At 41.2% G+C, this 16551-nt stretch overlaps 1 protein-coding gene across 2 annotated transcripts in view; it reads left to right on the top strand.

Moving 5' to 3' along the window:
- LOC144517220 (plasma membrane calcium-transporting ATPase 1-like) overlaps positions 1–16551 on the top strand; it is a 103507-nt gene that overhangs the window by 77741 nt on the left and 9215 nt on the right. For both annotated transcript variants that reach the window (XM_078249183.1, XM_078249185.1), the window contains exons 13-20: positions 1072–1251; positions 2447–2534; positions 3220–3326; positions 6813–7004; positions 10930–11143; positions 11316–11527; positions 12729–12836; positions 15126–15308. In XM_078249183.1, the coding sequence (XP_078105309.1) occupies positions 1072–1251; positions 2447–2534; positions 3220–3326; positions 6813–7004; positions 10930–11143; positions 11316–11527; positions 12729–12836; positions 15126–15308 (1284 nt within the window). The remainder of the gene's footprint in view (positions 1–1071; positions 1252–2446; positions 2535–3219; positions 3327–6812; positions 7005–10929; positions 11144–11315; positions 11528–12728; positions 12837–15125; positions 15309–16551) is intronic.

Raw genomic sequence — 16551 nt, 5'->3', positions numbered from 1 at the left:
AGAAACGCACCCTCCAAACTCATCTCTCAGCTGGGTACCAAATTCAGTACTTTTTAGGCACCGACCGAATTGCCTCTAAAGTATCGAGTATCGAAAAATGTCTCGTCATTTATACCCAATTTCAATACCTAAGGAATAATTCTCATCAGCGTCAGTGAGCCAGTCAGCATGCAGCATGCTTCTACCAACATCTAATAATGCTGGTGTTTGGTTGTCTAACGTTATACATCCCAGAGGCAGGCAGGACAAACTCTACATTAGTCACAGAGACTCACATAGTAGGAGCTGAAAAATACATTAAAAGATTTGTGCCGTAATGTGTAATTTCTTTTTGTTTTATAAAATTGGTACCGAAAAAAGTATAGTTTAGGAACCAGTATCGAAGTGGTGGTAGTGGTATCGGTACCGGTATCATAACATTTTGAACGATAGTACCAGCCCTAGTTTCCAGATTCCTTAACCTTATCACTTTCTGGAAAATGTTGATCATAATAACAGCCCAACCCCTCCACTCCTTCACTCAGGTCAAGGCTCCTTGTGAGTGAATCAAACATATGACGTGCGTTTGTGTTTGTGTTTGTAAGCGAACACAGAACTCCTGTTGGTCTCCGTCAAATGCCGGTTGAGCCACCCATTGAGCAAAGTAAGTAGCCAACCGCTTTCTGATTGTCCTCTGACCATTATGTCACCATGGACTCCACAGATGCCTGTCTGTGTCTCTTTTTATTCACTGTATTATCTGAGAGGAATGAGGTCTCAGTTAGGATGTGATGAAGAACAGCAACTGTACAGTGTAGAACCTGCTGCTGTTGGAGGATGAGTCTGGTCCCACATGTTGGCGTCTGAAGATGTGATTCTGGATCCTTTTAATCACACCTTACTTTAGAAAAATAAACCCAACTAAAAGACTCGCCATCAGACACAGTCTCACTTGGTTTAAAGATGAGTGAGCTTTCCTTTAAATTGCCTTTAAAGCGATGTACAGATCAGAAAGAGAAGCTGGCAGGTTTCTCTGACCTGTGTTCATCTTTCAGGCTTCATGACGTTTCTTTCTGTCTGACACCCTTCCAGGTACCTGAGGCTATTACCAAGTGCCAGCGTGCAGGCATCACTGTACGTATGGTTACCGGAGACAACATCAACACCGCCCGCGCCATCGCAACCAAGTGTGGCATCCTGCTGCCCGGCGAGGACTTCCTGTGTATGGAGGGCAAAGAGTTCAACCAGCAGATCAGAAACGACCAAGGAGAGGTGAGACCAGTGCAGAAATGTTTTACGGAAGTTTACCGCAGCAAACGAGGACGTGTTAACATTTTTGTCCACAAGATGACTCCACCAATTTCACAGCAACTAAGGCTTGAATTTCTTGTTACTTATCAGTCAATGTATACACAATACGATATATCTGCAATAAGCTAATATCGACTGATGCATTGGTCTAGCTTTCGTTTAGCTGCTGCAGAAGATTTCTGTTTCTCACTCTTGGTCCAGTGCCAGGGTACTCTGGTGTTTTAATCCTGGTTTGATTGGTAGCTCAGGGCTGGACCATTAATCAAGTAATCAAAACTTGAAATTCACAACCTCTAACCGATGTAAGTTTCCCATGTCGGTTAATTATTTTTTTTAATCCTGCCCTACTTCAGTTGTTGAGCATACTTACATTACAGACCTTGTCAGTGAACTATCAGTGCAAAAACACAAAAACATATCGGTCATATATTCCAGCCCTATGGTAGCTGGTTGCTGAGTCTTTAAATGAAGCCCAGACTACCATTCCTCTACTCTTAATGAATTATTGTTTTGTGTCCAAAAGTAAAAAGTTTCCCCATAATACAAGTAAAGTGGAGGGTTATCTTTAAATGAGTCTATATCCACGATGTTCCACTTCCGGGATTGCTCCGCTGCCGTAGGAAATTCCGCTGGATGCATGTTATTTCGCCGATGTCCGTTTCCTTCCGCTTTCTTTGTGTTGTTGGAATCTCGGATTTCTGAGGACTACGGTTAACTGCTCCTCAGATCTCTGCAGGGTAAATTCAGACAGCTAGCTAGACTATCTGTCCAATCAGAGTTTTCTGTTGCACGACTAAAACAACTTTTGAACGTACACATGTTCCACCAAAACAAGTTCCTACCAGAGGCTATTTGGCAGCGGCTCCATGTGGAGCTTAGTGCCGCCCATGACGATTGTGATTGGTTTAAAGAAATGCCAATAAACCAGAGCAGGTTTTTTTTTTTTTTCTCATCACGGAATGCTGTGTGGACTAGCCAGACCCTCCTTCGCAGCACTGTGGAGGATGGTCTGGCAAAGCGAGACTATCTTTACATTGATGAAGGTTTTATGCTTTCATTACTCTGGCAGGGATTGTAATTTCACAGTATTTGGTACATAGTGGTGTTGTGTAAAAAAGGATTTGGTGAAACTATTTTTCTTTCTCAAAATTCCTAGGTGGAACAAGAGCGTCTGGACAAAGTTTGGCCCAAACTGCGCGTTCTGGCTCGTTCCTCGCCAACAGACAAACACACTCTTGTCAAAGGTGGGTTCAGTATTTGACCATGTATATTGTTTAGGATGTTTTACTGCTGCTTATATGTTTATTTGTCTTTGTGTACCAGGTGAGATAGGTGTAGTTCTAAGCCAAGTCTATTATTGGTTGAACTCTAATTGAAGTAATCGTGACATGTTTGTGTTTTTAAATAAATTTGTTCTTCTTTCTGTAATGCTCATTCAGTCACTCAGGGTTGCCAGGTCTGTATGACAAAACCTGCCCAATGGCCAATAAAACCAAACCCAGACCAGATCTCCCAAAACATATTACACTAAACCTTATTCTGCTCTTAAAGTTCAACAGCATTACTATAATTGCCAAATGTATTGTAATATCTGCAAAGTAACACCCTGGATGTGTAGTGTAAATGGTGTACCAGCATTAGCAGTTTGCCCTTAAAGTTCATCCACCTAGGTCCTAAATTTTCCTTGTGTAATTAGATACAGTATATTATCATAAATAAATATGTGTGTGTGTGTGTGTGTGTGTGTGTGTGTGTGTGTGTGTGTGTGTGTGTGTGTGTGTCGGTCTGGTCTATCCAATCAGCGGACAAAACATTCAACCCGCCGCAGCACTTTAAAAGTAGCCTAATTCCGTGGGAAAACCGCAAACCTGGCAACCCTGCACTACACTGACATGGAGTATTGTTTTTTGTTTTGTTTTTGTTGATCAGGTATCATCGACAGCACGGTGGGCGAAACCCGACAGGTGGTGGCGGTGACAGGAGACGGTACCAACGACGGCCCCGCCCTCAAGAAAGCTGATGTTGGCTTTGCCATGGTAACCTCTTCCTTATATTTTCATCTCTTTTTTTTCCCCACAGCTCTTCACTGCTTTACTCATCTGCTGCTCCAGTTTGCTCTGCATCATAAAGAAAAAAAGAAAGAAAAAACCTTTGAGTTAATTACGTGTGTGTGTGTGTGTATGTGTGTGTGTATGTGTGTATATATGTATATATATATATATATATATATATATATATATATATCATACATACACACACAGTCAGGTCCATAAATATTGGGACATCGACACAATTCTAATCTTTTTGGCTCTATACACCACCACAATGGAGTTGAAATGAAACGAACAAGATGTGCTTTAACTGCAGACTTTCAGCTTTAATTTGAGGGTATTTACATCCAAATCAGGTGAACGGTGTAGGAATTACAACAGTTTGTATATGTGCCTCCCACTTTTTAAGGGACCAAAAGTAATGGGACAGATTAACAATCATAAATCAAACTTTCACTTTTTAATACTTGGTTGCAAATCCTTTGCAATCAATTACAGCCTGAAGTCTGGAACGCATAGACATCACCAGACGCTGGGTTTTATCCCTGGTGATGCTCTGCCAGGCCTCTACTGCAACTGTCTTCAGTTCCTGCTTGTTCTTGGGGCATTTTCCCTTCAGTTTTGTCTTCAGCAAGTGAAATGCATGCTCAATCGGATTCAGGTCAGGTGATTGACTTGGCCATTGCGTAACATTCCACTTCTTTCACTTAAAAAACTCTTTGGTTGCTTTCGCAGTATGCTTCGGGTCATTGTCCATCTGCACTGTGAAGCGCCGTCCAATGAGTTCTGAAGCATTTGGCTGAATATGAGCAGATAATATTGCCCGAAACACTTCAGAATTCATCCTGCTGCTTTTGTCAGCAGTCACATCATCAATAAATACAAGAGAACCAGTTCCATTGGCAGCCATACATGCCCACGCCATGACACTACCACCACCATACTTCACTGATGAGGTGGTATGCTTTGGATCATGAGCAGTTCCTTTCCTTCTCCATACTCTTCTCTTCCCATCACTCTGGTAGAAGTTGATCTTTGTCTCATCTGTCCATAGGAGGATGTTCCAGAAATGTGAAGGCTTTTTTAGATGTTGTTTGGTAAACTCTAATCTGGCCTTCCTGTTTTTGAGGCTCACCAATGGTTTACATCTTGTAGTGAACCCTCTGTATTCACTCTGGTGAAGTCTTCTCTTGATTGTTGACTTTGACACACATACACCTACCTCCTGGAGAGTGTTCTTGATCTGGCCAACTGTTGTGAAGGGTGTTTTCTTCACCAGGGAAAGTATTCTTCGGTCATCCACCACAGTTGTTTTCCGTGGTCTTCCGGGTCTTTTGGTGTTGCTGAGCTCACCGGTGCGTTCTTCCTTTTTAAGAATGTTCCAAACAGTTGATTTGGCCACACCTAATGTTTTTGCTATCTCTCTGATGGGTTTGTTTTGATTTTTCAGCCTAATGATGGCTTGCTTCACTGATAGTGACAGCTCTTTGGATCTCATATTGAGAGTTGACAGCAACAGATTCCAAATGCAAATAGCACACTTGAAATGAACTCTGGACCTTTTATCTGCTCCTTGTAAATGGGATAATGAGGGAATAACACACACCTGGCCATGGAACAGCCAATTGTCCCATTACTTTTGGTCCCTTAAAAAGTGGGAGGCACATATACAAACTGTTATAATTCCTACACCGTTCACCTGATTTGGATGTAAATACCCTCAAATTAAAGCTGAAAGTCTGCAGTTAAAGCACATCTTGTTCATTTCATTTCAACTCCATTGTGGTGGTGTATAGAGCCAAAAAGATTAGAATTGTGTCGATGTCCCAATATTTATGGACCTGACTGTATGTATGTATGTATGTGTGTGTATGTATATATATATATATATATATATATATATATGCAATTTTCTCTAAACGTCATCCACAATAACTCTTAAGTTTAATGTCATGGATTCGGCTGTTAAATGGAAAAATATATCAATAAATATTGAGCTGCCACTCTACTGTCACATTACTGCGCTTATTCGCCAAAGACCAACACTCACACACAGAGGGACAACACAGGGACTAATTGTGTCTTTTATACTTCTGATTTATGTATGTCTAATATACAGACAATAATATCAGTCTTACATCCTGGTCACATGATATGTTACATGTTATAAATTATATATAAATACATAAAGCTAATAAACCCTGGTCCCTGATCTCAGTCCTTTTAAATATCAGTGAGTTTTGTCCTATTTAGTAAAATATGCATATACTTTAATATATCAATACTAACAATTTTACAAGCCATGCTGCTGTGTTTTAGACTTTTGGATGTATTTCAGAAATCTATTGGTTTTCCATTCATTGCTGTGTTGTTCATAAGCAGCACTCACCTGCCAAATTATGCCCAACATACAGTAGTGTTGAAAATAATAATATGACATGTCTCTCTAAGACATGTAGTGACTGCAATTAACCCTGTAAATAAAGGGTGTGAGAGCTCTGCTGGTTCAAAGGCTTAAATGCAGTCATGAACTAGCAGCAGCCCTGAGAATTACTGCTGAAATAGAGACCGTTGAGAGAGCAGACACTGATTTGAAACCTGAAGCAGTTCTGCTCACTGCCACAGTGTTTATCATCAATGAATGTTTCAGCTGATCAGAAAATACTCCGTGTCGTTTCTCCCAGCTGACATCAGAGCACAAAGAGTAACACAAATGATCAGCTGATGGTATAGCCCATACTGCTAAATTGAACATCAGCTGCCTCCTCTGTGTGTTGTTGTGACCTTTGTTTACTGAGGAAAGCGTCTCCTGCAGGCTGCTGAGCAGCTGCTGTGCTGTCAAACACTAACTGTTCCTAAACACACTACAGAGGCAGTCTGGGGATTGAAACCTTTCAGTCCTAATGTGTCCCATTTGGAATATTTTCAGTTTACACCCAATTGTCCCAGTTTAATTATCACCTGTTCAGCTGGAAAACAGAGAGCGATCCACCTCTGTGGGATCCTTTTTTTTTAATTTTTTTTTTTAAAAAGGCTCGGTACTTTCCTTAAACAGCTGGTCACTGTATTGTTTTCCCCTCAAACATCTTTTTATTGAGCAATTATATTTCACATACCTTACTTTTTCATAGGTCACTGTAATTTTTAACAAACGTCACTTAAACCGGAAGAAATAGTGCATTTATTGGGGACTCTTTTCAGCGGTAGATTAATCCACATTTGGCGCTCTAGCGAGTAGTTGTGGCAGAGGGACAGTGTATGAATAAATAATAAATGAATAAACTACAATGTGTGTTCATGGTAATGACGGAACATGTCACCCAGTGCAACAGTGTGGAACACTGATGGGTTTTCAATAGTTTTTGGACAACAATGGAGCTCTATGGCACAGAGGAAGAAGCTGCTATATGGTCATTCAATCTAAAATCATGAACCAGGATCTGATCGTCCCCCTCTGCTTCTTCTTATCAGGGAATTGCCGGCACAGACGTGGCAAAGGAAGCGTCTGACATCATCCTGACTGACGACAACTTCACCAGCATCGTCAAGGCCGTCATGTGGGGAAGGAACGTCTACGACAGCATCTCCAAGTTCCTGCAGTTCCAGCTGACCGTCAATGTGGTGGCCGTAATCGTGGCGTTCACCGGCGCCTGCATCACACAGGTAGGCTGCAGGCTGCACACTGACGATTACTGCTCATGGTGTCATCACAGTTGCTCAGACAGGTCTGAGCTAACATAAGAATCTACTGGTAAAGCTGACATTACCCAGCCGGTTTGAACCAGTTCATTTCCTCATTTGTTGGTGTTTATAACTGACGGTTCAGTCTCTGTTACAGCTGGTATCTTTGGTGTTTTTATGGAAGTCCCAGGCTGCCAATATCATCATGAAATCATTCAATCAAATTACAATTTTATTGTCCATGTGTGTGCACATAATGTATGACAAAATTACATTTTTTTTATCCAATTTTTTGATTTAATGTTTGTGTAATTTTCTTAAAGAATACACTTTATTTTCACATCATTTTCCAGAACAAACTCTGATTGGTGTGATCCAGCCATGGGAATAACATCCTGTTCGGGGAAATAAGGACATTTCCACTTGATTTTTCATTAAAACTGAACTCAAATAATGAAAATTCCAGTTTACAGTTTCATTTTCAAGTTTAGGTTTCACATCATCTACCAATTTAAAAAAAAAAAAAAAAGTCCATGTCACACATTTCATTATCATAATGTCAGTGTTTAGCCTTGGAGTACACTGACAATAATTTGTCTGTTTTTTTTCATTACATTTTTCATCTTGTAAGAAATCATTTTTTTAACATGACATTATTTTAAGTTTCCTATTTTGTCATAAATCCTCCACATAAATGGAAAATGAAATTTCAGTTTCATTTTAGTATTGGCACCTCTGGACCTCTGTGTTTTATATCCGTATTAGTGGTATGACTCTGAAGTCATGAACTCTGACTCTGATGAAATGTTGATCGGTCCATTACTCCACTACTATTTGATGGATTGTCCTGATATTTGGTTCAGACATTAACGTCCCGCTCAGGTTGGATTTTAAAAACGTTGGTGATCACCTGCCTTTCCATCATTAGGTCAAAATACTAATTTGTTCAACACCTTTCTTTATGACCAAATACCTGCAAAACTGTCATTCCAATAAGGCTTAGCTGTACTTTGTGTTTACTGCTAATTAGGCCCCCCCCCTTGTGACCCTAAATACGATAAGCGGACAAGACGATGGATGGATGGATGGATGGATGGATGTTAGCATTGACATTGTGAGCATGTTAGCATTTAGCTCAAAGCACTGCTGTGCTTATGCCCAGACTCAAAGAGCCGCTTGCACGTCTGTTGACTCTCAGTCTCGTCAACTAGTTGATGGTTAAAAAAAACCTTCGGACACATTTAGAGACAAGAAATACTATGTACTTCTTTGACAACTGGCAATCTTTATCTTCTACATTATCCGACCCTACTGCCTCTTGAAGTTTTAAACTTAAGGATGAGTTGTGGGCTTAGTTTGACTTCCTACAAGATATAGAAGTCAACTTTTCCTCCACAGACTTCAAGTTTTAATATCACCAGGATTAAATGTTCCATGTCCCTGCCATCAGTCAGCTGAATCAACCTGATTCAGGATGCAAATGAAAGCTTGAGAACAAATGAGTTGTGTAACGTGGTGGCTGCTCTGCATTCTGTTGGGGAATCAGTATTTCTACCTTCTCTGTGGATTTTTGATGTTTAAACATGAACTGTAGCTCATGTCCTGATAGTTATATTGAATGTTGAGGCTCACTGTTGTGTTTTCTGCATCTGCAATTTTCGTTTTGATCAAATTTCCACAGAAACAAGGACGAGAGAGTGTCTGAGCGCTGTGAGGAGAGGAGGCAGCCGTGTCACATTTTCTTTGTTTCATAATGTATCTCTAATCAGGAAACTGAACTCCTGGCACAATAAAAAAAAAAAAAAGAAAAAAAAAGTAACTAGCGGCTGTGTATTAAATGAAAGGCTCACAGCTGGCAGGACAGATAACTAACTGGGCTACAGAGTCGAGAGCACAAAGTAGGCTAAGATACAGCCTGAAACCATGGCAACATGTCGCCATCATAATCCTGCAATATAACGGGAACTCAGCAGGTCTGTGGTCTCTGTGCTGTGTTTATACTCACTGATCATCCGTCGCTTGGTCTCTGTTAGGCCACTGACATGTTTGCTCAGATCATTAAAAGATGGTGAACCGATTTATGTCTTTATTGTATGTACAGAGGAAGGTCTCTGGGGTCCAATAAAATGTGTGTAAATGCTTTTTCCTGCTTTTATATGCATTTAAATCAGTCTAGCAGACAACATTATGATATCATTGGTTATTATAATGGTAGTATGTATTTAAAAATATACATACAATGTAAATCTCTGTATTTTTAAAGCACAAAACCTACTCAAATGAAAACTATCAATTTTACACATCAAAGTATGTTTACAGGTGTTGGGGAGTACTACTGTGTGTACTTGCCTCAAGTGATATCACTTCAGAATCAGAATACTTTATTGATCCCCTCTGGGAAATTGTTCAGTAACACACACAGTTTAAGACATACTGTAAATAAGAGTAAAGTAACATAGTGCAAAAATTAAAAGTCAAGTAAAAGTAAGTAAAATAAGACTAAAACAATTATGTTGCTATACAATGTACAGTATACAGTAGTAGTAGAGAACAGTATTCCATTGAGTAATTATTGCACATAATTGTCGACGTCGATCGGGGCTGAAGACTACAAGTTTAACAAATGGAGAGAAAGAAATTGGACGTATGAAGTTAGTAAGAAGTAAGCTTAACATCAGCATTAGCTGATTTTCTGTCCTGAAAAACATGCAGGAGAGGTGGAAGTTCGTACTTCAGTCCTGAGTACTGTCTGCAAGTGTCATGGTTGCATATGGGCTCAACAACATCCACCATTACAGTACAGTACTTCAGTCAGGACCACTTTGTCAAAATAGATTCATCTGCAATTTGTATTTGGCGGTATGGCTCTGTTCTGGGGCCTCCCCGCACTTCTACATGCATACGTAGAAAGCATGAGGCAGGAAGAGCACACCTCCCTGCCCTTCCATGTGCATGTATGGAAAGCCTTAAGCGGGGAGAGCAGCAGTGCAGGATCCCTATAGGGTACAGAATAGAGCAGCATCAATGACAGAGACAGACATTTAAAAGGAAGAGCTGGGGTGGAGGTGGGTTGCAAGCGCTAGCAGAGATGCAGCAAGGTAGGCAGGGAAAAGCAGTTTAAGTAGAGCGCGCTATTTGGAAATCCAATCAAAAGAGGGAATCGGCTAAGCCATCAGCTGGTGTGCTGGCTTAGGAACTGTCAGCTATAGGCGGAGATAATAGCCGAGCTTGACTCCATGACCTGCCAGAACTTACGCTATGCTTCATATTAGAGGTGTGACTCTTCACTGATCTCCCGATTTGATTCGATTACGATTATCAGGTCTTCAATTCGATATCTCGATGCGTCACGATGCTATTAAAGCCATATAGGATATTTAATTCAAAGCTTTTCAAGCTCAAAAAACAAAACATTCTGCAATGCTCCATTACTAAATAAATTGGATACATAAAACTACAGCACTGAGCACATGGCACGATGGCCGATTATCGATGCAGCATCGTCCATGTCCACGATTCGATGCATCGATTATTTGATTAATTTCAACACCTCTACTTCATATGTGCCATTGGACATTGTGCTTCATTCAACTCACATGTCTTTGAATGTCTCTGAGTTGGCCCGGCTGGGGTCAAAGGGCTGCAGACACAATGTCATGAGCTGACGCTCTCAAAGTGGGTTGAGAAGTGAATTTTAGAGGCGGCGAAATTGCATATGAAGTCAAACCGCTGTTGAAAACCTGAGGTGAAGAGGCGTTTGTAGAAAAATGATTTAATTGGAGATGAAAAATGTTGCATTTATCCCCAAGCTGTATTACTCCAAATGTGCCATGAGGGAGGTGTATTAATGGTTGCGTTTGCTTTGTGTAAATGAAACTCCTGAACTCACCCCCTCCCCCTCCTGCAGGACTCCCCTCTGAAGGCCGTCCAGATGCTCTGGGTCAACCTCATCATGGACACTCTGGCGTCTCTTGCTCTGGCCACCGAGCCGCCCACCGAGTCTCTGCTGCTACGCAGGCCGTACGGCCGCAACAAGCCTCTCATCTCCAGGACCATGATGAAGAACATCCTGGGTCACGCCGTGTACCAGCTCGTCATCATTTTCACCCTGCTCTTCGCTGGTGAGTTTAACAACTAACAACATGCAAAGGGGAAAAAACACCTCTGTGGAAAAAATCTGTTTGTTCAGGTCTGTGAGATCTTTAATTTTTGGAATTATTGTTCAGTTTGGAAAAGTCAGTTTGTGAATCCAGGTCAGAGGAAATTCATGTTTATTATTTGTTTGTTTCTCAGGTGAGTCGATTTTCGACATGGACAGCGGCCGCAACGCTCCCCTGCACGCGCCGCCGTCGGAGCACTACACCATCGTCTTCAACGTGTTCGTCATGATGCAGCTCTTCAACGAAATCAACGCCAGGAAGATCCACGGAGAGAGGAATGTGTTCGAGGGCATCTACAGGAACCCCATCTTCTGCAGCGTAGTACTGGGGACCTTCGTCCTGCAGGTAACTCCACCACCACCGCCACCATCGTGACATACATCATCATCTACTGCAGGGATTCGCAAACTGTTTCTAACATACCCTTCTTTAAGAGATACATAGATTTAAATTAAAGTGTAAAACATGATGAAATTAGATCATTAATATAAATGGAGGGAGGAAGGGGATCAGGGAGTTTTACCAGCTGAAGATAGCTTCATTCTGAAGTTAGTTTGATATTCACAGGGCTGAAGCTAGGCTGACATATACACTAATCTGTGTCGATAAATCCCATTAAACGATCAAAATCAACAATGTGTTAGTCCGTCTCTCAATTACTTCTGACTTCCCTTCTCTGTCTGTGGCTCTCAGCCTCAAGCTCTTTGGTTCCTACTGAAGACATACATCTTTCAAAACAGCTCACAAACATAGTTTCATTTTTAATAAAGTCTCAGTTATGTACCTAAAACCGCTGGTCACTGTAGTTTTTAATCAAACCAAGAAAAGGAAATAGTGCTTTTTTGTGGGGTGAATTAATCCACATAAAGTGCTCTAGTTAGTATTTTGGAGCAGCAGGAAGGTGTATGTGGGTTTGATTCAAAAGAAACTACAGTGTGTGTTCGAGGTAATGAAGTCTCCCAGTGCAACAGTGTAGCTGTTTTTTTGTATAATGAGGCTCTATGGCACAGAGGAAGAAGCTATATCAGACTTTGGAAACACACACAGACACTTGTTAGTCGGATCAATTCATTGTTAGTCTGGGCCTACACACGGGATTTGTTTACAATAAGAAAAAAAATAGAGGTTTACTCCTCAACGCAGCGGCCTCGGGCTTGACTCCGCCCTGCAGCCCTTTGCTGCATGTCATTCCCCCTCTCTCTCCCCTTTCATGTCTTCAGCAACTGTCATGACTAACTGTCACTAACCCCCACCCCCTCCCCCAACTATCTTGTCGGTGTTTGGCTGGAACCTGTTTTGTTGTATTTTGGTGCTCAGCCTGTGCCCCTACTGTTTGTTTGACGTTTACGACCCCTGTGTTGTCTCCTGAGACCGGGCTTTTTCACAGTGTGTTCAGGGGGCAGGCAGCTAGCGGATCAAGGAGAGATGCCTACGATTTTCAGACAGAAATGAAATCGCGCTGAAACCATACAGGAACTCATAGTGCACCTTTAAGACTGAACCATTACTCAGCTAACACGTCCCGTACGTTTCTTTTCCTCCTCAGATCATCATCGTTCAGTTCGGAGGGAAGCCGTTCTCCTGCACGGCTCTGACCATCGACCAGTGGCTGTGGTGCGTGTTCATCGGTGTGGGAGAGCTGCTGTGGGGACAGGTGAGACCAGAACCAGAACCATAGGTGTTTTAGCTCTGAACACACGGCTTCAGTGCTGAATGTGGAACACCAGCTTGAGCTCTGGGAATAAACACGTACTGGGGAGAAGATCAAGAGGTGGATACATCAGGTCTGTGGCAGCAAACTGTTGCCTGTCACATTTCTGCTGCTGCAGGGTTTCCGTCGCGACCATCGCTATGGTAATGAGCGCAGCACATGAAAGCAGCGCTACTCCCATTTACGTGCACCGAGGGAAAACAAACCCAGCATGTCAGTCCCTCTGTGGATGCACACAAACGCACCGTCACATGCAAGATTCTGTTAACATGTACACACACAGACGCACACACAGGCTTAGAAAGCATGCAATATAGAGAGAGAAAAAAAGTTCAGTTACAAGAAGCCTGTTGGGTTCAGTTGGAGGGCAGAGACTACAGAGAGACAGAAAGATGCTGACAGAAACAGACTGATCTGAAGTCTGTAGTTTATTTTAGAGGTCTTTTGAGTTATAACAGAGCGAGAATGTGACAGAAATGTAAAAAGCCGATGTGCAGCTGCAGCAGGAGGCTGGGTGTGTCTCTCGCCTCTATTCTTCTCCTTTAATCCAACAATAATAGTTCAGTCAAAACACCATTACATCACATGTCCATTTGATTAATAATAATAATAATAAGATATGTAAACATAATAGTAATGGAAATAAACAAACAAAATGCATTGTGCAAGGTTGTCATATATATTGGATATATTCCGTTTATTGTTTAAAGTGACTATATGTAACTTTCAGTTTATGTTGATTCTAGCGGCCCCTTTGGACAAAAGCGGTATTGTTTTTACCACACCTGCTGTCATTGAGGTCTTTTCTTTACGGTGCTGTATTGCCCACTGTATATTACTGAGTTAGCGTTACCGGGAGGTCATATAGTTGTGATGAATGTTTTGCAGTGACAGAAAATCATTCATTTACAATAAGAGAATACGTTACAGATGCATCGTTGCATTTCAAGTCTTGCATACGGTAACTTAGCCTACTTTGGATGTCTCGTGAGCTAAACCGGGCAACGTTATCACTGTCACGAGCCAGAGCATTAAAAGATTGTTGTAGCAACTAACAAAATAATGATAGTAATAACTTAATATAGCGCATTTCATGAAACCCAAGGACACTTTACAGGTAGACAGTACAGGGAGACAAAAAGAAAATAGTAGGCCAACACAAACACGGAACAAAAGGAATAACACGACCGCGCTAAATGGAAGGGGGACGTAATTTAATGTCGGCTACAACGTACAACCAAATCTTGCATTGCAAAGTTATTTTATGAATGAAATTACATACCTGAGGGCCAATTCGGGGTCAGTTGAATCATTTACAATCCCGTAATTGTCTCCATCTGTCGAAATCCTGACCGAGTGTGACTCAGGTTTCGGCTGTCGTCTTTCACTTTCCCTTTTAGCTTTTAGTTGTTCAATTTCCTTCTTTTCTGTGATGGTCCTGCCCCAGTATCAGCCATAACTACAACAGATAACTTCTAAAATAACATTAAAATACAAGATAAAGAAATCTCCTGCTACCTTTTACCTGGCTGGATACTCACTAACACAGGCTTTTCCAGTGTTACGCCGAAATCTGTGACCCTTCAGAATGTGTTAGTGTAGCGCCGTCTACCTGCCGGGAATCTTTTTGTGACTTGACAGGAAAAATCGGACCTGAGCAAAGGCATTAATAAAAACTATATAAAAATAGCGTGCTTTTCACCGTTAGTCTTATCTGACACAGTTTCAGAAACATTTAGAATGTACGTATAGTTACTTTAAGGAACAATTGCTTTTTGATTAAGAATTTTACGAGTAATATGTAAAAGACCAAAATTAAGGTGATTTGTTAGCATTTCTACAGTAAAAAAATAAATAAATAAACAATTGAGGTTAATGAAATTTCATCCAAAGAAAGTCGTCAAAAACTTTCCCCGAAACTTAGAAAAACCTTCCTTCATGATGCTGATCATGGTAGATCAAGCACCAGAAACATTGGATCCTACATTTCCCATAATGCAACTGGATAGCATCTTTTTTTTTCTTTTCTTTTTTTACCCTTGCCTGGTAAACACCGACTTCTTTTAAACTCCTCTCCTCCGGTTTGAAATGCAGACTTTGTATGATAAATATATCGTCTCCAAGCCCAAGCTTAATGCTGAGTAGATTTCATATTGACTAGTAAACTGACCTCAATGTGTAAAATCGGTGGAGTGATCCTTTAACAAAATGTTTAAATGTTTACATTCTCAGCTGATCTCGGCCATCCCCACCCACCGCCTGAAGTTCCTGAAGGAGGCAGGCCACGGCACCACCAAGGAGGACATCCACGAGGAGCAGATGACGGAGGGCGCCGATGAGATCGACCACGCCGAGATGGAGATGAGGAGAGGCCAGATCCTCTGGTTCAGAGGGCTGAACCGCATCCAGACGCAGGTACGCCCGCCGCACAGTGACACCCAGCACACCGCCAAGACCAGCTTTACCTGGAACTTCACTTTTCGTTTCAGGTTTTTTTTTCTGATATCACATTTCCAAGGCGGTGACTTAAATATCTATTGTGTCATAATAGCTGCAGAAAACATCAGTTGCCATAGTGATGCAGCGGGCTCTGGAAGAAAAACTATGACTTTTTGGAGTTGTTTATTTTTTGTTTTCATATTATTTTTTGTTTGTTTGTTGTCTCACTAGGAAATTGTCGTTTAAACCTGCAAGCTGTTCAGGTACATTTCTGATCGCTGTCGTCGGCAAAGCAAACTTAAAATCCTATTCAGCTAACGCTCCTAGTCCTCGACTTCGTCCTCCTAAAATCAAACACTCGTCAGCTGAACCAAAGGGAGGTACAGAACGGTGTTTCAACAAGACCAAGAGGAGGGACTTCATTTTTTTTTTTTTAAACATTTCTGTCCGTTTATTAGAGCCGCAGATTCAAACGGGAGTTAGTAGTAAGAAGTTTAGATTATTAGCTTGAACGTGTGCCATTTTGGGCTCAGTGTTTTTGCAGAAAACAGGTAAACACAATATCTTGATAAGAATTATGTCAAACAAAAGATCTTTTAGTTGTTATTACAAACTATAGAAAAGTAGCAGATTAAATGGTTTCTGCAAACCTCGGAAACTACCAGCAGTAATGTTAAAAACAAAAAACTACATACATGCACATACATGATGGTCTATTGCACAATAGTTTTCCTGTCCTCAAGAGAGAGGGGAAAAAAAGGCATAAATACTGTATTTATACATAACCACACTAAGCAGCTAATAACATGTCTCCACTCAGTTTATGTAACTGAGAACCAGAGGCTGAGGGAGAATAACATGTTTCTTGGATTAGAGGTTGGTACTTTAGTGTGGATTTATTTTTGCTGAACTCTGAAGGAAACTACGAACCTCTGGAAGTGAAAAATGTTTTTGGTGTGACATGCACATTTTATGTTCACGTTGTATATTTGCTGCTCACATGTGACAGGTCAGACTCTGAAATAGAGCCGATGAACTGAATTTTAAATCCAGTTCAGACGAGCTGATTGGTTATTTGTGTCTCTGAATGGAGCTTCATGTCGAAACCGTCCTCCGCGTTTAACATGTTCAGCCACGTTTTCGTGGTAAATTAAAACACAGTAGAGTGTGTGGAGGTAAAACCGGGAATATTTAACACAGACACTGTAATTGTTAATTT

The sequence above is a fragment of the Sander vitreus genome, chromosome 4 (assembly GCF_031162955.1).
Source record: "Sander vitreus isolate 19-12246 chromosome 4, sanVit1, whole genome shotgun sequence".
Classification (NCBI taxonomy): domain Eukaryota; kingdom Metazoa; phylum Chordata; class Actinopteri; order Perciformes; family Percidae; genus Sander; species Sander vitreus.
Note: the sequence above shows the minus strand (reverse complement) of the source record. Positions and strands in the feature narration are given on the sequence as shown.